This window comes from Triticum aestivum, chromosome 5A (assembly GCF_018294505.1).
Source record: "Triticum aestivum cultivar Chinese Spring chromosome 5A, IWGSC CS RefSeq v2.1, whole genome shotgun sequence".
NCBI classification, from domain to species: Eukaryota; Viridiplantae; Streptophyta; class Magnoliopsida; order Poales; family Poaceae; genus Triticum; species Triticum aestivum.
In genome coordinates, this window is record NC_057806.1 from 367850239 (window position 1) to 367873934 (window position 23696).

Below are 23696 nucleotides of genomic sequence, written 5' to 3' on the forward strand. Positions count from 1 at the left end.
TTTGTCTATGTATTCACATATGTATTTAGGTTTCCAATCAATACAATTCTAGCATGAATAATAAACATTTATCATGAATAAGGAAATATAAAATAACAACTTTATGATTGCCTCTAGGGCATATTTCCTTCAAAAACATGATGCAAAATGGATGTATCAGAGCCATAGCGACCCCACAACCGACAATGCACCAGGAAGCTCCGGATCAAAGGGAGTTTAGTAATAGATGAGTATCATCAACAAAGTTATTGTATCGCACCCACCTTCATATTTTGGACTACATAGGCCCTTATGTACATGATCAATGTAATTCTTGCATCGACATTGATAAATTTGATTAAACCTCAACTTTTCGGACTAAAATTTGATAACACTTAGTTCACACATAGTCTCTTGACCATTTTTCATTAAACGTCAAAATCCAATAAGGTACTAGATGCACCTTTTCGAATTAGATGACAATGGCCAATATGAAATAAACCTAAACTCGAAGTGGCAAACACAAAAAATAAAATGAGAGATTACACAAATGGAAGTTCTCATAGTCTTCCATCTACTAAGAAGAGACCGGGTTTAATCCTTTTCCGATCTTTAGCGTATCATCTTGTCCTTTGACGGTCCTAGTCGATCACATTAATGGACACAACTCCCATCCCAAGATTCGTTATAAATGAGTATAGCGAGGAGCGAATAATTGAATTTGTGCTCAATATATCTCACAAACCTGTGACCATCGACAATGATTCTATTAATGGAATTAAGAAGTAATGGCTAAAATGATATGATAAGATTTAACGGGTAGTCACGGAAGGAGAGAAAAGACAAACATATCTTTTCCAATAATAATACGATCAATGTGGACTAATATGTTCCCACCCCTATGGCCCTCTCCTTCATTAAATTTTTTGTATCATCTTCTTGCATTTTCAAATAATTAGCACCTGTGGAGGTTGAGCTACATGTAACCCCTTATCCTCACCCCTCCAACAACATTGCTTTGAGATCTGTGCTCTCCAACTTACTATGTAATTTTTTTTGTTTCTCTCAAATGAAACAACATATGGACTTCAAACTTTGCAAATCAAACAAACTTTAGAACTTCAACGTGTGAAAAAGCATTCAGGCTTTTTGGTTTGACATAAATATACAAAATGAGACTTTTTTAATAAAAAATTATTTAAGCATTTAAAGTACATGAAAAAAATTCAAAAGTTTTTTTTTCAAATTATTGCTAGAATTTTTTATTGTTCTGAAAAGTTTGAAGTTTATATGTTGTTTCATTTGAGAGAAGCAAAAAAGACAAATTTTCCTGCACGGATCGCGATGCCGAAATGGATGGCTAAGATAAGGTGTACCATATAACTCAATCTACAGAAAACCACACTCAATAATTAGGCTATAGTAAGGAGGAGATTTAGCATCTTTACAATTGGCGGCACATCTTCATATCTTCTTTGTCGATCCCTATGTGACCGCACGCATCGCCACCCAAATCTTATATATACGCTTTTAACGAGGAAATATTAATTAAATAAATTCTCTCCAATAATATCTTGGCTCAACATCGCTAGGTAAAAAAAACTAGCAGACATGTAGTGGCAAGACTGATATGAACTTGAATAGGAAGTGTTAAGAATGAGAAGAACAAATTTGAATGGTAGAAATAAAATTTCTCACAATCTGCCAATTAATACAGACTAGCTAGTATTTGCTCAACCCTTAACTCTCTCTCTCTCTCTCTCTCTCTCTCTCTCTCTCTCTTAAAAGTCTTCTTCTCTCTTGGTCAAAAGATAAGGGGAGTAGGGGGGAGATTTTAGGTGACTTCCAGACGAAAAGCTACAGCCCTTTCTTTATATCTTTGGTGCCAAGTATAAAAGAAGAGTGCAAACAGAAGTCAGTTGCAATTAATATCTGATTTTGTATCCTTTTGCTAGAGATGTGCATAGTGTGAAGAGAGAGACAGACGAGGTGGAGGATGGTCAGAGCCTTCATAAGGGCTTCATGGGAGGCATCAGAGAAGAAGATCACCACCATCACCAACCCACGGAGCTCCCCCTGGGCTTCTGGAGCGCCCCGCCACCACCGATGATCGCCTCTTCCTCCATGTAAGTTGATCACACGAGCTCTACGTTTTCCCCTCTTCTTTTGGCCTTTCCAGAGTTCTCTCCTTGAGTCTCCCCCCAGCCTCCACGCAAAGAGATGAACAGCACACTTTTGCTTGTTTGGTTCCATAGAATAGCTAGGAATTCACCAACTCCATACTGATATTTGTTCCTTCTGGTTCTCTGTTCTCACCTTTTGGTTTCCCCCGCTTCCTCTCTAGGTTTAATTTTATTTTGTCAGTCTCCGAAGAATTTTTCTTGTGTGCCTATGCATAGAGGTAACTAGTTTAATTAGCAAAACGACCAAGATTCTTCTACCGTCATTTGACATCTTGTGGAGTTTGGGTTTTTGATGGCTTTGAAGAATTCATACACAGACATATATGAGGAACTGTTCAGCACTCGATCATTATGTCAAATTACTTATCTAGTGATTAGTTAGGGACATGGAAGTAGTTTAGGGGCTGAGATAAGGAAAGAAGGAAACAAACTTTCCAAATATTAGGATACAATTCTTTTCCTTGTACCTTTCAGCAAGTAGCTAAGATCAAAACTTTTTTAATGGATTTCACACACCGACTCTTCTATCTGCTCCATTAAAGAAAAGTTGTGTTCCTACTTGCTTCCTGATGTATTCAACTACCGACTATTGCTTGTTTCCTCATCCAATTTCCTTTCTAGGAGCAAGGAGTCGACGAGCTACGACATGGCAGATTTCGATCAAACGGCAATATTTCTCTACCTAGATGGTCATGATCCACAGTCGATTCAGGAACAACGACGTAAGTTTTCGGAAAAAAAAACCCACTTACATACATATGCTTAATCACCCAGTTTTCTGTGTCTAATTTGTTGTTGGTTTCGTGTGTTTTGTTCCTGATGATGTGTTCCTTCTTGGTATGGATTTGGTAATTCTTCCTGTGTGAAGAGTGTGACATGTAACAGACTGTCTCCCCCCTTTGCAAGAACTTGATCTTAAAGAAGCTATAAATATTCCTTCTTTCCTCTTCTCACACATTCCTTTCCATTTGCGCCTTCTCATGCACCCTGTTGAATTGCAGCCCCAGAAGCATGCGTTACAAGTACCACATGTATTTAAGATCGAAAGCACTTTCTCCAAGAGCGATTAGTGTTAATTCTGGATTAATTCCATTCGCTCAATATTTCTAGCTATAGCTAGCTTCCAAAGCACCACGCAACATCTTTTTCTCTATCTCTCTCTATCTACGAGTTGCAGCACCTTGTTAATCAATCCTACTCCCACTTGCAGAAACTCTGAACATCTTCCCCTCGCAGCCCATGCATGCCGCCGAGCCGCTTAACCCTACTGCAAAGGTACGTATATGCGTACGTATGCACGCAAATTACACAATATATACGGTCAATTTAATTGATTTGTCATGGATGGCGTGGTGGTGATATGTTTGTAAGTGTAGATTAATGGCGGCGCAGTCATGGCGGCCATGCTTGCTAATGGCGGTAACCCGCAGCAGGCGTCTCCAAAGAGGCCTGAACAGCAGCAGCAGCTGGTGCTGCAAGGTGCCGCCGGCGGCCCCAATGCAACACCCTTGCTGACTGGTTCAGCCAAGGACAACAAGAACAGTGCCAGTCTCATCAAGGTATCTTATTTTACAATTTCTTCCTTCCTATCTACAAAAGTATAGGCAGAATATATGTAGAAATGTCCCCCCTTTCTCTCACATGTTTTTGTAACAAATGTGGCTTGCAGAAGGAAGGAACCAGCAGTGGGAAGGGTGCAACATCATCTAGCACAGACCCAGATAGGGAAGGGAACAGGAGAACACAGGACCCTAAGGTAAACTAGCTAGGCTACTGATTCGGGCAGGCCTCCTTTCTAAAGAAAAATCTTCACAAATAGTAAATATTTTGAAACATAATAATTTAATTAGTCTAAAGGTAGAATAACATAACTAATTAGAAGAGGTTTTCTTATAGAAAACTAATTAGGAGAGGGTGAACAGTCACTGTCTACAGGGCAGGCAGGCTACACACATACATACAAATGGTAGTTAACCCTAGCTGCATATATATGTTATGACTCTTGACTTTGACATGTGTGTGTATTTTATATGTGCATGTTGCAGACACTGAGGAGGCTTGCACAGAATAGAGAGGCAGCCAGGAAAAGTAGGCTCAGGAAGAAGGTGAGTCAGTCAACCAAGAAACACCGTAACTTAAAGAAACAAATTGTGCATGCATATATTTCTGTATGTACATATCTTCATAAACATACATTAATACATGTGGCATTAATTAAGGTCGAAACATATGTGTATACGCTGTTCATATGCAAGTAACGCCGCCATTAGTCAACTATACTTTTCCCTTCACTAAATAAATGGGGTTTCATTGTCTGCTAGTAGTGATTAAATGAGATTTGTGATGTAGCAGTTTTTGGCTCTTTCTTTCAGACTTATGTGCTCAGGGATATCTTTATTTTCTTGAACTTGACACACCAACTAGCTAGAGAACTATGTTAGTACTTTCCAAGAGTGTTATCGCTATTTATGTTTCGATATTCCCAGGTGCAATATATTCTGATCATGCCGTGGCTGGTTGGCTCTACAAACTAATATAGCACCTCAAGACCTATGGTTATTTGTGCCAGTTATCTCCCATTATTATGTGCGAGCAGATATAGAAATTAGACTAATTTAGTAGCAGAAAAGTAAGCTTTGTATGCTACCAAATTTCCATGCATCTTCCTGATATATTTAAGGAAAATAACTTTTCTATGTCGTTGAGTGAACTCTTCAATCAAGCGCTGTTTGAATATTTCTAGATCCAGGACGTTCAAAAACTGAAATAGAATGTGCATCTACCATACGCCTTGATGCAGCATATGTAACTATGTAAGGAACTAATTAGAGGTAATTACCTCTTCATTCTTCAGGCTTACATCCAACAGTTGGAGACAAGTAGGATTAGGCTAAGCCAGATCGAACAACAGGTTCAAGCAGGAAGAGTACAGGTAACTAAAACGGAAAGCAACACTTGCTTTTTTTTATTAACTCTCCTAGCTAGAGTTATCAATCAGTTAGTGACAACTGACAAGCTCCATGCTAAAATAACTACTGCAGGGTGTCTTGTTGGGTACTGGAGATCACCACCAAGGCCTTCCATCTGCCCCTTCATTTGGTAATGAGACACTCAAAACCAACCAATCAATCAGTCCCTTTAATTTTACGAATTACTAAAACAATCCTTTAAATGTGTTTCTAATTATGCATTTACTAGTTAACAACTCGATATTATTTCTAATATTCCACATGATATCTATGATGGACAGCTGGTATGTTTGACATGGAGTATGGGAGATGGGTGGAAGAGCACAGCAAGTTGATCTTCCAGCTCAGGGCATTGTTGAACGACAATGCGCCGGACAACCAGGTGCAGGTGTTGGTCGGTGGTGCCATGGCACATCATGAAGAGTTGCTAAACCTCAAGGCCGCGATTGCTAGGACTGACATCTTCCATCTCTTATGTGGTGTGTGGGCCAGCCCCGCAGAACGTTGCTTCCTTTGGTTGGGTGGGTTTCGACCCACAGAGGTCATCAAGGTATGCACACAACAGTTTGATTATTTTGCAAGGAATGGCCTAGCCATTCAATACCAAGGATGGTCTCTAAGGGTTGCTATTCTCGCTTAATTGAATATCATGTTCCGGGTAGTATTTCCTAGCTAGTGTATGTATTCAACCATGTGGTTTTCTGGGTGAGGGGGGAGGGAGGATTGTGGAAGCAAGTGTAGGAGGTCAAATTGTGGGCCCTTGATGAGCGAAGAGGAAGTGCAAAAAGATTTTGATGTGCAATTACTTTTCATGTTCTATCTCTGCCATTCAGTCCTCGGGTGGCAAGAGAGAAGGCGGATCTCTTCGCGCTTGTGAGAGTCTTTGTCTAGTTTGTTAGGTTTTTGTGTCCTCATGTTGTTTGTTTGGGTGATCGAGACAAAGGTATAGTGAAATAAGTACCTTGCCCACATCCACATCACAGTGACATTGGTTCCGGCGACACAACAAGGAGCATGAGCGTTGATTTCCGCAGATCCATTAGATCAGGTTGTGGGGAAGAGTCGTCAACCACGATGCTTCAGAGAAGCAGAGACAGGAGGGGGCATGGGAGAGCAGCGCGTTGCTCCGTTGGTCAGTTGTACGGGAGCGCACAAACAGCCCACCCGGGTTCGAGTCTCAACTCTCCCCGTGGTGCTCAGGTTGTTTCTTCTATTAAAAAAATGCCATCAAGGGCTAGACCTAGTTGGTCCATTTTTAGAAGGGGGGGGGGGTAGGGCTATGATTTATGAAAAAAAACGTTCTTTTGAATTTCTAAAGAGGGTTTTCATGGGATTATGAGCTTGTAGATTTCAGTCTTATTACCCATCAGCTTGGGGCTTGACTCGATCCCTAAATGTGAAAATATAACACAATAAACATTATGGTAATGGATTTAGCCCTGCAGTTAGACAGATCATGCGATTTAGGATGCAGTTAAAAGGGCAACCCATTGCACGTAGCTCCCGCTTGCACGGGGTCCGGAGAAGGGTCCGTACACTTTGGTTATTTTGTAGCAGCCATTCGCTGCATTTCTACAAAAGGTTGTTTCCAAGACTTGAACCGGCCATGACCTCATAATCACAAGGCAAAAGTTGTACCGCTGCACCAAGGCTCCCCTTCGATTTAGGATGCAGCTAGAAAGACTAATTTTGTCCCCAAAAAATAAATGGTGCATCTAGTTGATATCATGCCAACTTATTCCTTATTTTAAGCTTTGTTAAAAGCTCGGTCCACGGTAGGTTTAATTTTAGTAAGGCGAGAGCCTAATGTCCCTGATTCCCCTACTACTCCCTTTTAGAGTCTCGGCCAAATATGGTTAACCATGTATTTACCATTGGGACTTGAAATACCGTATTGTAACAGTATGTTATAAAGCCACTTGTTTATATTAGATGGGAATTTCTGATTGCAAAAATAATATTCTTTGAAAACATTACTTTGTTTCTTAATCTCCTTTAACCAAACAAGCTCATATAGTGGAAAACTGTCAAGAAGTGTCTCATGGTCTAGGCAATTCATATGAATAACATTTGCAAACAATATAGTGGGCTGGAAGCATGCAGTTTATTCATCGGCTATTATGTTTTTAGTTTTCATATTGTTTCGCGGCAAATGGGATTTAGTTCTTGCAACCATATTGTAACTAACTCGGCTATAAAATGGAAACATATAGATCCCATTTTATATGAAGAACTAATTAATCATCTCAAAGCTGATGAAAGATTCTTCCTTATTATATGTGGTATCCCCCCCCCCCCCCCCCCCCCCCCCCTCATAAGGTCAACTAATCCTTCAAATATCAATACATATGTCAAGTCTTGATCTATACAATACCCTAATTTCATTTCCCTTGATCAATTCACTCAGGAGACATGCCACTTCGAACCTACCACACTATATATCCTACCTGGGGTTGGCCATTTTCTGCCATCGGTCTCTAGTTGATTGTTTCAATTACATTTCGATCTCGCCGTGATGTCGCAAGAATCAATTCGATCTAGACACTTAAAAGATTTACGTACATGGTTAAAAACACAAACGTTATGGCATATAGTTCTACCTATGTTTTTTCACCTCCAAAATCATAAAACCCTGACTTTTCTGACCCCCCCCCCCCCCCGACCCCTCAAAATTCCATTCATTTATGTACAATTTTGTGTGTGAGAAACATCAAGTACAAACATACATTTTGGGAAAAGTGTGTGTGCTAGTTTAAACCTAAAGACATGTTAGGTTGAGTCACCACCTCCAACTTTTTTCCCATCAAAATGAATTTCCAATAATGTCTCCCTTGCCCTTTTTAGCTAATGTGCGCCTGGTCTTACTTGCATTCTCCAGCAACTCTAGGCCGGCTTTGGAAAAGCTAAAACACATCTTAATTTTCCCCGCTCTAATTACATGGTCAACAACTCCAGAGGTCCCCTAACTTATTCCAAAAACTGAAAAGGTTTTGCTGAGGATCCAATATATACTTGATGGAATAGTTGAAACTGAGGAAGGAAAAAAAAACAAGGTTAGCTTTTGGATGCATGTGCATTGTTGAGACACAATGGATTGATTGGGGAGTAGGTAATATTGGACAGAAACATGTGTAGGAGAAGTTAGATGTGTGATGGGGACGGATTTCCAAATCTCATAGTGATTCTTTTGCTGTTCACTTATATTCTACAAAGAAAACATTCTTGACCATGCTGAAACCAGGAACTGCACATATTTCGTGTTAGACGTATATAAAAAATGGATTTTTAAACTGACTATCATGCTTTTGTACGTGGTCTATACTGTCCAGCGAGCAGTATATTCAAATGCCCAAAACATATTAGCTAGTGAAATACGGTTCGGCGTGAGAAAATTTCAGATCAAAAGAGCGCATATACCAAATATTTAGCAGTTCAGTTTATGGGTCATGTGTGTGAATTGATCAGTCTAACTTTATTTTCCACACCGTCTTCTCCCAAATGATTTTTTTAGCCGAAACCGTAGAACAATCGTTCTACGGTATTTTCTATATTAATAAATAAAACAAATTACATATTACATAGGCTACAAGAAGCCGATCTAAAAGGATCAACTAACACCAGTTTTGGGAAACATGATAAAATTAGAGATTCTATTCAATCCAACTGCTAATCAAATCAGCTTTCTTTTGCTTTGCTCGGAGTCTAGTAATTTCGAGACCTTCTTTGAGATAAAACTTCCATGTTCCAAAATCCTGCATAATAATTTTGTAATGACAACAAAAAATGCACCGATTTTAGATAAAGAAAAATGTTAATCATGTTTTCTCACTGAACTGTGATTCTTTCCCATATCATTGGCCTTCTAGAAGGTTTATATGTAGGCACATATATCCTAGAAGCGTGTGTATATATAAAACTCGACCCGAGAAGATCACCTGCAACAAGATTCTCAAAAAGAGAACATCACGTAGTTTTGAGCGTCTTTTCATGTGGACTTTTCAGCATATATTAGGTTGTTTTTTGAGCTTACTCTATACATATTCCAGATGGAATGGGTAAATCATGTATATGTGTTGATGAAATGTGCTCTACACTTTCCTTCAAAGAAGTGCACTACACGCGTACCTAGCTCATTAATTTCTGTTTTCCAGCATGGACCATATATATTTTTGTTTTCCATTTTTGTGGAGAATAGAGATATTTACTTTCAATATATATTTAGAAGCTAAGCATCTAATTTCTGGTAATTGCTTAGTACATCTATATATAGCTAAACCTAAACCATATTATATACTGTCCATAATTTCACAAATGCTCTCAACTAATTGGGCTAAATATTCAAAAGTGATATACGCTTAACTGTATATGATGGATTACTTAATAAATAATTAACTAATGCAGGTAATGTTGAAGCAAGTGGAGTCGCTGTCAGAGGGGCAGCTCCTGGGAATCTACAACCTCCAGCGGTGGGTGCAGGAGACGGAGGAGTCGCTGAACCACACCATGGGGACCCTCCAGCACTCTCTCTCCGACACCATCGCCTCCCCGGAGGCCGCCGGCGGCAACTTCATGGGCCACATGTCCCTCGCCCTCAACAAGATCTCCTCCATGGAAGCCATCGTCAGGCAGGTGCGTAGTATATGATCACATGTGATGCGTACGTCACGTCAGCATCAGACTGCGTCTGGGGCCCACACTACCAGACCCTAATTAGGACGTGAGACGAACGTACGGCCAGCATCATCCACACGCGTGCACTGCGTCATCATGCCTGGTTGTTGGGAACTTGGGATCAGCATGCACGGCATGGCCGGCCGGACGAATTTAGGTTAGGCGAAACCTAGCTAGCCAGCAGCTGCCAGACGCGTTGCACCAAGTCAAATTTGGAAGGAGGTCGAAGCCCCCGGCCCGTCCATCCACACACACACACATGTGCGCTAGACGCTGCAGACGTACGAACGGACGCACGTTAACATAGAAACTGGGGGATGACAAGATGGAGGAGTTGGGACATCATGATCTTGCAGAATTAATGTGCAGGAAAAAGTAGCAGCAAGCTTGATTATAGAGTGATCCTGACAGATCGACCGAACCGGCCCATACGTAGTTTATCATCTCCCACATGATCCTATGTTGCCACTTGATGGAACCGTTCGGAAGTCGACGTTTTCTCTCGATTAGCACTGTTCAAGTGTACATGAATGATTGTCCAAGTTAACTACTAACAGTGTTTCTTCCTTCTGCGTGCTGCAGGCAGATGGGCTGAGGCAGCAGACCCTGGACAAGCTGCACGGCATGCTGACGGTCCGACAGGCCGCCTGCTGCTTTGTCGCCATCGCCGACTACTTCCACCGCCTCCGCGCCGTCAGCACCCTCTGGGCTGCCAGGCCACGGCACGACGAGCAGGGCCCGCCGGCGCCGTAGAAGAAGACCATGGGCAGAAGCAACAGCAGCGGTCGACTGATTGCGAGATTTAGCTTAATTTATTAAGGTCCAGCATATGCATGCATGCACACTGGGAGAGAGGGTGTGCGTGCATGCACGTGTGGGAGTTCAGCTCTCGGTCGGTCTGCACATGTGGAACTTGCAACTTAATTTTGTAAGGTGTACATACAGTGTTAGCTGCTAGCCAGAGAAGAATGCTAGGGTATTAGTGTGGTGACTTGATTCCAACCATTTTTCTTCCTAGCTAACTGATTTTCAGCAACCATTGGATAATTTAAGTTCATCTAGAGCAAAATTGAGTTGGATATGGTCTGTCGGATGTTTGCAAGAAAGTCATAGCATTATATGTCTGAGTTCCTTGATTAGCATGCTGAATGGTTAATATTTTATTCTGAAACAAACCGTCACCATGAAAACTTTTGAGAAAAAGTTCAAAATGTTCACCAACTATTTTATTTCCCACAAAAGTGAGTAGAAGTTGAAATGTTCTCCTAGCCCAAAGCTTTTCACACTAGTGCAGATCCATCCATTGCACGCGGTTAAAAATCTCTAATGCACATTATATGCGAATTGACGTCTTGCCATGGTGTGCGATATGGGGGTGCATCACACACCATATGGGCTACCTGTGTGCGATAGGGGAACCCATCTCACACGATAAGCTCGAAGCAAACGTGTGCACATTTAGCCGGACGAGCATGTTGAGATAGGTAGTACATCACACATGATTATTATGTAGAAATCGTGTGTTTGGTTGTGATTTGGGGGCTTTACCTTTCACATACTTAGGAATACCAATCCACCATCGTAAACTGACAAACAGAGAATGGAAGTACATCGAGGACCGATTTGAAAAGAAACTGAGTTGCTGGAAGGGCAAGCTCATGTCATACGGAGGCCGACTAATTTTGATAAATTCGGTTCTCACGAGTATGCCTATGTTTCTTTTGTCGTTCTTCGAAGTACCAGTTGGAGTTAGGAAAAGACTGGACTTCTATCGATCACGATTCTTTTGGCAGGGTGATGAACTAAAAAGAAAATACTGTCTAGCCAAATGGGATATCATCTATAGACCGAAAGACCAAGGGGGTCTTGGTATTGAAAATCTTGAAGTTAAGAACATATGTCTTCTCAGCAAGTAGCTGTGGAAGTTATCAAGTGGGACTGATGCCACTTGGGCGCAAATCCTCCATAGCAAATATCTTCAAACCAAAACTTTGTCTCAGGTGACAGTAAGGCCGACTGACTCACCCTTTTGGAAAGGGCTTATGAAAGTCAAACTATCCCTGTTTAATAGGACAAAGTTTATTATTGGTAACGGTGCTAGTACGCGATTCTGGGAGGATACTTGGCTCGGAGAGACACCCTTAGCCATTCAATACCCGTCTTTGTATCGTATTGTTCAACGACGTGAGGTGTTTGTTGCAACGGTACTTCAATCTATCACCCTTAATATTCAGTTCGGAAGGGCGCCCATGGGCAATCGTTGGGAAGAATGGCTCCGTCTAGTAAGTAGACTGATGGAGGTTCAGCTTTCTCAACAACCAGATGAATTACGCTGGAAGCTTACTAGGTCTGGAGTATTTACAGTTAAATCAATGTATGTTGATGTTATCAATTCAAGCTCGATTCCTAGTTCCAAACATGTTTGGGCTGTCAAAGTTGAAGGAAATATGCCCTAGAGGCAATAATAAAGTTATTATCTGTTTCTTTATTTCATGATAAATGTTTATTATTCATGCTAGAATTGTATTAACCGAAAACATAATACATGTGTGAATACATAGACAAACAGAGCGTTACTAGTATGCCTCTACTTGACTAGCTCGTTGAATCAAAGATGGTTAAGTTTCCTAGCCATAGACATGAGTTGTCATTTGATTAACGGGGTCACATCATTAGAGAATGATGTGATTGACTTGACCCATTCCGTTAGCATAGCACTTGATCGTTTAGTTTGTTGCTATTGCTTTCTTCATGACTTATACATGTTCCTATGACTATGAGATTATGCAACTCCCATTTACCGAAGGAACACTTTGTGTGCTACCAAACGTCACAACGTAACTGGGTGATTATAAAGGTGCTCTACATGTGTCTCCAAAGGTACTTGTTGGGTTGGCGTATTTCGAGATTAGGATTTGTCACTCTGATTATCGGAGAGGTATCTCTGGGCCCTCTCGGTAATGCACATCACTTAAAGCCTTGCAAGTATTGCAACTAATGAGTTAGTTGCAGGATGATGTATTACGGAACGATTAAAGAGACTTGCCGGTAACGAGATTGAACTAGGTATTGAGATACCGACGATCGAATCTCGGGCAAGTAACATACCGATGACAAAGGGAACAACGTATGTTGTTATGCGGTTTGACCGATAAAGATCTTCGTAGAATATGTGGGAGCCAATATGAGCATCCAGGTTCCACTATTGGTTATTGGCTGGAGACGTGTCTCGGTCATGTCTACATAGTTCTCGAACCCGTAGGGTCCGCACGCTTAAAGTTTCGATGATGATTGTATTATGAGTGTATGTGATTTGATGTACCGAAGGTAGTTCGGAGTCCCGGATGAGATCGGGGACATGACGAGGAGTCTCGAAATGGTCGAGACGTAAAGATCGATATATTGGACGACTATATTCGAACATCGGAAAGGTTCCGAGTGATTTGGGTATTTTCGGGGGTACCAGGGAGTTACGGGAATACGAGGAAGAAGTAATGGGCATCATGGGCCAAGTGGTGGAAGAGAGGAGGCAGGGCGCGCGGCCCCCCTAGCCCAAACCGAATTGTACTAGGGGGCCGGCCCCCCTTTCCTCCTTTTCCTCCTTCTCCTTCCTTCTCCTTCTCCTCCTTCCTTTCCTCCTCCTAGTAGGAGTAGGACTCCCTACTCCTACTAGGAGGAGGAGGACTCCTCCTGGCGCGCCCATAGAGGGCCGGCCGACTTCCCCCCTTGCTCCTTTATATACAGGGGCAAGGGGGACACCTCTAGACACACAAGTTGATCTTCGTGATCGTTCCTTAGCCGTCTGCGGTGCCCCCTTCCACCATATTCCTCCTCGGTCATATCGTAGTGGTGCTTAGGCGAAGCCCTGCGTCGGTAGAACATCATCACCGTCATCACGCCATCGTGCTGACGGAACTCTCCCTCAACACTTTGCTGGATCGGAGCTCGAGGGACGTCACCGAGTTGAACGTGTGCAGAACTCGGAGGTGACGTACGTTCGGTACTTGGATCGGTCAGATCGGGAAGACGTACGACTACTTCCTCTACGTTGTGTCAATGCTTCCGTTGCCGGTCTACGAGGGTACATAGACAACACTCTCCCCTCTTGTTGCTATGCATCACCATGATCTTGCGTGTGCGTAGGAAATTTTTTGAAATTACTACGTTCCTCAACAGTGGCATCCGAGCCTAGGTTTTATGTGTTGATGTTGTGCACGAGTAGAACACAAGTGAGTTGTGGGCGATATAAGTCATACTGCTTACCAGCATGTCATACTTTGGTTCGGCGGTATTGTTGGATGAAGCAGCCCGAACCAACATTACGTGTACGCTTACGCGAGACTGGTTTTACCGCCGTGCTATGCACACAGATGACTAGCGGGTGTCAGTTTCTCCAACTTTAGTTGAACCGAGTGTGGCTACGTCCGGTCCTTGAGAAGGTTAAAACAGCACTAACTTGACAAACTATCGTTGTGGTTTTGATGCGTAGGTAAGAATGGTTCTTGCTCAGCCCATAGCAGCCATGTAAAACTTGCAACAACAAAGTAGAGGACGTCTAACTTGTTTTTGCAGGGCATGTTGTGATGTGATATGGTCAAGACGTGATGAGATATAAGTTTTTGTATAAGATGATCATGTTTTGTTGAAGTTATCGGCAACTGGCAGAAGCCTTATGGTTGTCTCTTTATTGCATAAGATGCAAGCGCCAAATAATTGATTTACTTTATCGCTATGCGATAGCAATAGTTGCAAGAGCAGTAGTTGGCGAGACGACCATGTGACGACATATTGATAAAGATCAAGATGATGGAGATCATGGTGTCATGCCGGTGACGATGGAAATCATGACGGTACTTTGGAGATGGAGATCAAAGGCACAAGATGATGATGGCCATATCATGTCACATATTTTGATTGCATGTGATGTTTATCTTTTATACATCTTATTTTGTTTAGTTCGACAATAGCTTTATAAGATGATCTCTCACTAATTATCAAGGTACAAGTGTTCTTCCTGAGTATGCACCATTGCGAAAGTTCTTCGTGCTGAGACACCACGTGATGATCGGGTGTGATAGGCTCTACATTCAAATACAACGGGTGCAAAACAGTTGCACACGCGGAATACTCAGGTTAAACTTGACGAGCCTAGCATATAACAGATATGATCTCGAAACACGAAGACCGAAAGGTCGAGCGTGAATCACATAGTAGATATGATAAACATAGTGATGTTCACCATTGAAACTACTCCATCTCACGTGATGATCGAACATGGTTTAGTTGATTTGGATCACGTGATCACTTAGAGGATTAGAGGGATGTCTATCTAAGTGGGAGTTCTTAAGTAATATGATTAATTGAACTTTAATTTATCATGAACTTAGTCCTGGTAGTATTAGCATATCTATGTTGTAGATCAATAGCTCGCGTTGTTGCTTCCCTATGTTATATATATGTTCCTAGAGAAAACTAAGTTGAAAAATGTTAGTAGCAACGATGCGGATTGGATCCGTGATCTGAGGTTTATCCTCATTGCTGCACAGAAGAATTATGTCCTTGATGCACCGCTAGGTGACAGACCTATTGCAGAAACAGATGCAGACGTTATGAACGTTTGGCTAGCTCAATATGATGACTACTTGATAGTTTAGTGCACCATGCTTAACAGCTTAGAATCGTGACTTCAAAGACGTTTTGAATGTCATGGACCATATGAGATGTTCCAGGAGTTGAAGTTAATATTTCAAGCACCCGAGTTGAGAGATATGAAGGCTCCAACAAGTTCTATAGCTAAAAAGATGGAGGAGAATAGCTCAAGCAGTGAGCATGTGCTCAGATTGTCTGGGTACTACAATCGCTTGAATCAAGTGGGAGTTAATCTTCCAGATAAAATGGTGATTGACAGAATTCTCTAGTCACCATCACCAAGTTAGTAGAACTTCGTGATGAACTATGATATGCAAGGGATAACGGAAACGATTCCCAAGCTCTTCGTAATGTTGAAATCGACGAAGGTAGAAATCAAGAAAAATATCAAGTGTTGATGGTAGACAAGACCACTAGTTTCAAGAAAAAGGGCAAAGGGAAGAAGGGGAACTTCAAGAAGAACGGCAAGCAAGTTGCTGCTCAAGTGAAGAAGCCCAAGTCTGGTCCTAAGCCTGAGACTAAGTGCTTCTACTACAAAGGGACTGGTCACTGAAAGTGGAACTGCCCCAAGTATTTGGCGGATAAGAAGGATGGCAAAGTAAACAAAGGTATATTTGATATACAGATTATTGATGATGTATTTTACTAGTGTTCGTAGCAACCCCTCGGTATTTGATACTGGTTCAGTTGCTAAGAGTAGTAACTCGAAACGGGAGTTGCAGAATGAACATAAACTAGTTAAGGGTGAAGTGATGATGTGTGTTGGAAGTGGTTCCAAGATTGATATGATCATCATCGCACACTCCCTATACTTCTGGGATTAGTGTTGAACCTAAATAAGTGTTATTTGGTGTTTGCGTTGAGCATGAATATGATTTGATCATGTTTATTGCAATACGGTTATTCATTTAAGTAAGAGAATAAATTGTTGTTCTGTTTACATGAATAAAACCTTATATGGCTACACACCCAATGAAAATGGTTCGTTGGATCTCGATCGTAGTGATACACATATTCATAATATTAAAACCAAAAGATGCAAAGTTAATAATGATAGTGCAATTTATTTGTGGCACTGACGTTTAGGTCATATTGGTGTAAAGCGCATGAAGAAAATCCATGCTGATGGGCTTTTGGAATCACTTGATTATGAATCAGTTGATGCTTGCGAACCATGTCTCATGGGCAAGAAGACTAAGACTCCGTTCTCCAAAACAATGGAGCGAGCAACAGATTTGTTGGAAATCATACATGCTGATGTATGTGGTCTGATGAATATTGAGGCTCGCGGCAGGTATCATTATTTTCTGATCTTCACAGATGATTTGAGCAGATATGAGTATATCTACTTGATGAAACACAAGTCTGAAACATTTGAAAAGTTCAAAGAATTTCAGAGTGAAGTGGAGAATCAATCGTAACAAAAATAAAAGTTTCTACGATATGATCGCAGAAGTAAAATATTTGAGTTACGAGTTTGGCCTTCAGTTAAAAACAATGTGAAATAGTTTCACTACTCACGCCACCTGGAACACCACAGTGTAATGGTGTGTCCGAACTTCATAACCGCACTTTATTAGATATGGTGCGATCTATGATGTCTCTTACCAATCTACCACTATCGTTTTGGGGTTATGCATTAGAGACAGCTGCATTCACGTTACATAGGGCACCATCTAAATCCGTTGAGACGACACCGTATGAACTGTGGTTTGGCGAGAAACCTAAGGTGTCGTTTCTTAAAGTTTGGGACTGCGATGCTTATGTGAAAAAGTTTCAACATGATAAGCTCGAACCCAAATCGGAGAAGTGAATCTTCATAGGATAGCCAAAAGAAAATGTTGGGTATACCTTCTATCACAGATCCGAAGGCAAGACTTTTGTTGCTAAATTCGGAGTTTTTCTAGAGAAGGAGTTTCTCTCGAAAAAAGTGAGTGGGAGGAAAGTAGAACTTGATGAGGTAAATGTACCTGCTCCCTTATTGGAAAGTAGTTCATCACAGAAAACGGTTTCTGCGACACCTGCACCAATTAGTGAGGAAGTTAATGATGATGATCATGAAACTTTAGATCAAGTTGTTACTGAACCTCGTAGGTCAACAAGAGTAAGATCCGCACCAGAGTGGTATGGTAATCCTATTCTGGAGGTCATATTAGTTGACCATGACGAACCTACGAACTATGAGGAAGCGATGATGAGCCCATATTCCGCAAAATGGCTTGAGGCCATGAAATCTGAGATGAGATCCATGTATGAGAACAAAGTATGGACTTTGATTGACTTGCCCATTGATCGGCGAGCCATTGAGATTAAATGGATCTTCAAGAGGAAGACAGACGCTGATAGTAGTGTTACTATCTACAAAGCTAGAATTGTCGCAAAAAGGTTTTCGACAAGTTCAAGGTGTTGACTACGATGAGAGTTTCTCACTCGTATCTATGCTTAAGTCTGTCCGAATCATGTTAGCAATTGCCACATTTTATGAAATCCGGCAAATGGATAAACAAAACTGCATTCCTTAATGGATTTATTAAAGAAGAGTTGTATATGATGCAACAAGAAAGTTTTGTCAATCCTAAAGGTGCTAACAAAATATGCAAGCTCCAGCGATCCATCTATGGACTGGTGCAAGCATCTCGGAGTTAGAATATACGCTTTGATAAGTTGATCAAAGCATATAGTTTTATATAGACTTGCAGTGAAGCCTATATTTACAAGAAAGTGAGTGAGAGCACTACAGCATTTCTGATAAGTATATGTGAATGACATATTGTTGATCGGAGATAATGTAGAATTATTCTGCAAAGCATAAAGGAGTGTTTGAAATGAGTTTTTCAAAGAAAGACCTCGGTGAAGCTGCTTACATATTGAGCATCAAGATCTATAGAGATAGATCAAGACACTTGGTAAGTTTTTCAATGAGTACATACCTTGATAAGATTTTGAAGTAGTTCAAAATGGAACAGTCAAAGAAAGAGTTCTTGCCTGTGTTACAAGGTGTGAAGTTGAGTAAGACTCAAAACCCGACCACGGCAGAAGATAGAGAGAGAATGAAAGTCATTCCCTATGCCTTGGCCATAGGTTCTATACAATATGCCATGCTATGTACCAGATCTATTGTATACCCTACACTATTTTTGGCAAGGGAGTACAATAGTGATCTAGGAGTAGATCACTGGACATTGGTCAAAATTATCCTTAGTGGAATAAGGATATGTTTCTCGATTATGGAGGTGATAAAAGGTTCGTCGTAAAGGGTTACATCAATGCAAGTTTTGACACTGATCTAGATGACTCAAAGTCTCAATCTGGATACATATTGAAAGTGGGAGCAATTAGCTAGAGTAGCTTAGTGTAGAGCATTGTTGACATAGAAATTTGCAAAATACTTACGGATCTGAATGTGGCAGACCCGTTGACTAAACTTCTCTCAGAAGCAAAACATGATCACACCTTAGTACTCTTTGGGCATTAATCACATAGCGATGTGAACTAGATTATTGAATCTAGTAAACCCTTTGGGTGTTGGTCACATGACGATGTGAACTATGGGTGTTAATCACATGGTGATGTGAACTATTGATGTTAAATCACATGACGATGTGAACTAGATTATTGACTCTAGTGCAAGTGGGAGACTGAAGGAAATATGCCCTAGAGGCAATAATAAAGTTATTATTTATTTCCTTATTTCATGATAAATGTTTATTATTCATGCTAGAATTGTATTAACCGAAAACATAATACATGTGTGAATACATAGACAAACAGAGCGTCACTAGTATGCCTCTACTTGACTAGCTCGTTGAATCAAAGATGGTTAAGTTTCCTAGCCATAGACATGAGTTATCATTTGATTAACGGGGTCACATCATTAGAGAATGATGTGATTGACTTGACCCATTTCGTTAGCATAGCACTTGATCGTTTAGTTTGTTGCTATTGCTTTCTTCATGACTTATACATGTTCCTATGAGTATGAGATTATGCAACTCCCGTTTACCGGAGGAACACTTTGTGTGCTACCAAACGTCACAACGTAACTGGGTGATTATAAAGGTGCTCTACAGGTGTCTCCAAAGGTACTTGTTGGGTTGGCGTATTTCGAGATTAGGATTTGTCACTCCGATTGTCGGAGAGGTATCTCTAGGCCCTCTCGGTAATGCACATCACTTAAAGCCTTGCAAGCATTATTAGTTGCGGGATGATGTATTACGGAACGAGTAAAGAGACTTGCCGGTAACGAGATTGAACTAGGTATTGAGATACCGCCGATCGAATCTCGGGCAAGTAACATACCGATGACAAAGGGAACAACGTATGTTGTTATGCGGTTTGACCGAGAAAGATCTTCGTAGAATATGTGGGAGCCAATATGAGCATCCAGATTCCGCTATTGGTTATTGGCCGGAGACGTGTCTCGGTCATGTCTACATAATTCTCGAACCCGTAGGGTCCGCACGCCTAAAGTTTCGATGACGATTGTATTATGAGTTTATGTGATTTGATGTACCGAAGGTAGTTCGGAGTTTCGGATGAGATCGGGGACATGACGAGGAGTCTCGAAATGGTCGAGACGTAAAGATCGATATATTGGACGACTATATTCGGACATCGGAAAGGTTCCGAGTGATTCGGGTATTTTCGGGGGTACCGGGGAGTTACGAGAATACGAGGAAGAAGTAATGGGCCTCATGGGCCAAGTGGTGGAAGAGAGGAGGCAGGGCACGCGGCCCCCTAGCCCAAACCGAATTGGACTAGGGGGCCGGCCCCCCTTTCCTCCTTTTCATCCTTCTCCTTCCTTCTCCTTCTCCTCCTTCCTTTCCTCCTCCTAGTAGGAGTAGGAAAGGGGAGTCCTACTCCTACTAGGAGGAGGACTCCTCCTCCTGGCGTGCCCATAGAGGGCCGGCCGGCCTCCCCCCTTGCTCCTTTATATACAGGGGCAAGGGGGCATCTCTAGACACACAAGTTGATCTTCGTGATCGTTCCTTAGCCGTGTGCGGTGCCCCCTTCCACCATATTCCACCTCGGTCATATCGTAGCGGTGCTTAGGCGAAGCCCTGCGTCGGTAGAACATCATCACCGTCATCATGCTGTCGTGCTGACGAAACTCTCTCTCAACACTTTTCTGGATCGGAGCTCGAGGGACGTCATCGAGTTGAACGTGTGTAGAACTCGGAGGTGTCGTACGTTCGATACTTGGATCGGTCAGATCGGGAAGACGTACTACTACTTCCTCTACGTTGTGTCAACGCTTCCGTTGCCGGTCTACGAGGGTACATAGACAACACTCTCCCCTCTCGTTGCTATGCATCACCATGATCTTGTGTGTGCGTAGGAATTTTTTTGAAAGGGCCAATTCTAGTTCTGCCCCTAACTCGAACCCACTACTCAGTTTTGCCCCTAGTTTTCGGGTATGCTCAGTTTTGCCCCTCTGCCGTCAGTGCCACTTATAGAAATGCCCCTTCGCTCCGTTTCCGTTCAGTCAAGGCTGTTTGACCGCTAACTTGCCGTCAATTTGACATATTTGCCCTGGCCCATAGAAATGCCCCTCCGCTCCGCTTCACACTCTCTCTCTCCTCTTCTTCAACCTCTCGATGACTCGATTTAGAGAGGGGATAGATCGACCGCAACATGATTCAGAGGCCGACGGTGGGTCGATTTGGAGGGCGGCGGCATGTCCACGTCGAGCTCGTCGGTGGCTTGCGAGGTAAGTGTGGCTCGTCGGTGGATCGATCTGGGGGGATTTCTGTCCCAATTAGGGTTCATTAGATTGGGGATTTCTTGCGTTTAGGTCGATGGTGTTGGGATTGTTCAGTTTCAATCCGAGTTCTACCTCCCCCATCCGTCATTCTCTGGGCTGGAGATGAGCACGACACGGCGGTGCGCAGGGCACGGTCTCATCCCCGCTCGTCACGTCGCCTGGGGAGGTGCAAGCACGGGAAGAAGATTCTTAGGCTGCCCCCTAGATGTAAGGGATTAACTCTCATTCCCACTCTGTATGTCCTCTCATTTTGCTTTCATTATTTGCCAAATTTTTGTTGTATAATGTAAGATATAATTCTGCAGCTCCCTGATGAATGCGACTGGGTAGTTTGGATTGATCCCCCCCCCCACAGATTGTGTTGCTCGTGCATTCGAGGAACTTCATGCTGGATTGGAGAAAAGCTGGCTAAAGTCCCATCATTTGGAGAGGAGGTTGATGTACTTAACAGAGAAGAACAAGAAACTCAAGCTGAAGATCAAGAAGAGAAATGAACTTATACAAACATGGGGATTTCTCATAGTAATTTGCATTAGTATTTTGGCATCAGTTTTTTCTGAGTGGTTTAAGAATCCATACTAGCTGGATTATGGTCTGTAATGAAATGTAATGTTTGTTGTGTGAGCTATCTTAATTAGAGCACATTGGAAATGAGTTTCATCTGGTGTAATGTGACAAGTTTTAACTGGAAATAAGTTTGCTATTTTGAGTATATTGTGTTCCATTTTGTAGCAATGTAGTAATGTGACAAAACTTGACAGTGCAGTAGTAATGTGACAAAACTTGACAGTTAGATGGGCACACTAGCAGCTGGACCAAACATAGGACATGATCACATTGAGACATAAGAGAGTTCACAACATTGTGCCACAAAAAACTTCAAATCTAGTACATGACCTTACAGTTTTCACACCCACAACAAATTTTCACAGCATTACAAGTACTACCACATCTACTTGTTCTTCTTGCTCCTGGTATTGCAAGCTGGGTTTGAAGAGAGCCTAGAACTCCTCCTGGTGCTCACAGTTTTGCTCACAGCCTTGTTTGGAGTAGAAGAACTGGTAGGATTATTGCTTCCAGTGACAGAACCTATAATCTCCTCTTCTGCAATTTTGAACTTCTTCTTAAGTGGTGACTGCCCCCTCTCAGCTGGTCTTTTGTAGTTCTTTCTTGGGCTGCAAAGTCACAAATAAATGGGAGAGGTCAGTTAGCAAACATTGAAGAAGTTAGGAAATAACTTCAAAAATAAACCAAAAAAGTACCTGACTGCACTACTGACTGTTGTTGCATATGCAGAAGTTGCATTTGCATTAGCAGCATCTCCAGCACTTGCATTTGCATCTGCATTTGCATCATCTCCAACACTTGCATTTGCATTTACATCATCAGTAGCAGCATATGCCATAGTTTCATTAGTAGCAGTTGTTGCATCAGTAGCAACATCAGTTGCTTCATCATTTTTAGCCAGAGGTTCATCATCAGCATTATCAGCACCCCAATGTTCTTCCTCTCCAAATGCAGGGTCAATGGACTCTTTGCAGTGGATGCCTTTGTGCCCATGTTTCCCACATCTTGAACACTTATTCTTTCTTCCTCCAAGTCCTTTTCCCTCTGATTTAGCCCTAATTCTTGTCTTCCTAGGTCTACCAGGTGGCCTATTTTGCAATGGAGCACTCAATTTAAATCCTGGGTCTACAACATCCCATTGTTGCTTGCCCTCCAGAAGTGGCAGATTATCAGCATAAGTAGCCTTGAATTTGCCACAGAGAAATACTCATGAACATACTGATCAATCTCACTAACTGGACCTCTCATTGAAGTGATAAAGTACAATGCATGTATGCATGGTTGTCCTGTTATTTGCCACTTTCTACAACTACAAGTATGTGTTTGCAAATTAACAGGATATCTCCACTCTCTTTTTTCCTTGTCAATTGCAGTAATCTCTGCCTCAAATGTGCTTCTTTTCACTATGGACATATCAAGGTCTTTTGATTTTGCATGAAGCATAATCATGATTTTTGGGATTATGATGTGCCCATTGTATGTCCCAGCTGCAATCTGCTGTCTCAAGTCAAACTTTTCCATTATGAACTGCCTAATTTTGTCAAGCAAGTCCACAATGTGTATCCCCTTTCACTTCTTAATTTTGGAATTGAATGACTCAGCTAAATTGTTATTGACATAATCAACTTTGCATATTTCATTGAACAAGGCCCTAGCCCATAGTTTGCTATGATGCTCTTCTAGGTACTCTTTCACACCAGGTTTGCTGTATAGCTGTCTAAGATGATAATTGTGTTTTTTCATGCTATATGTCAATGAACAGGGCCACAAATTATCATTAAAAAAATTCCTCTAAATTTTTTGGAGAAATTAGCTGCCAAATTCCTCATGCATTCCCTGTGCTCAACTCCTGTGAATACATCTTCAACAGCAGTTTCTAGTCCTTTGCATGCATCTGTGTGGATGACAAGACCT

General features: G+C 41.7%; 1 protein-coding gene across 1 annotated transcript; it reads left to right on the forward strand.

Moving 5' to 3' along the window:
• Positions 1–1833: 1833 nt before the first annotated feature.
• On the forward strand, positions 1834–10914 carry LOC123106936 (transcription factor TGAL7). Its single transcript, XM_044528966.1, has 11 exons — positions 1834–2105; positions 2784–2884; positions 3373–3437; positions 3539–3721; positions 3832–3918; positions 4208–4267; positions 5017–5094; positions 5204–5261; positions 5413–5681; positions 9533–9760; positions 10385–10914. Exons 1-11 carry the CDS (start codon positions 2002–2004, stop codon positions 10553–10555), a joined length of 1404 nt encoding a protein of 467 aa, XP_044384901.1. The 5' UTR covers positions 1834–2001; the 3' UTR covers positions 10556–10914.
• Positions 10915–23696: the final 12782 nt, after the last annotated feature.

What these genes read in the sequence shown, in the direction of transcription:
- LOC123106936 (XM_044528966.1), top strand. Translation starts at nt 2,002, where the DNA reads ATGGGAGGCATCAGAGAAGAAGATCACCACCATCACCAACCCACGGAG. An exon ending in AAAGTAGGCTCAGGAAGAAG is followed by an intron (nt 4,268 to 5,016) that starts GTGAGTCAGTCA and finishes TTCATTCTTCAG; the next exon opens with GCTTACATCCAACAGTTGGA. An exon ending in TGGAAGCCATCGTCAGGCAG is followed by an intron (nt 9,761 to 10,384) that starts GTGCGTAGTATA and finishes TGCGTGCTGCAG; the next exon opens with GCAGATGGGCTGAGGCAGCA.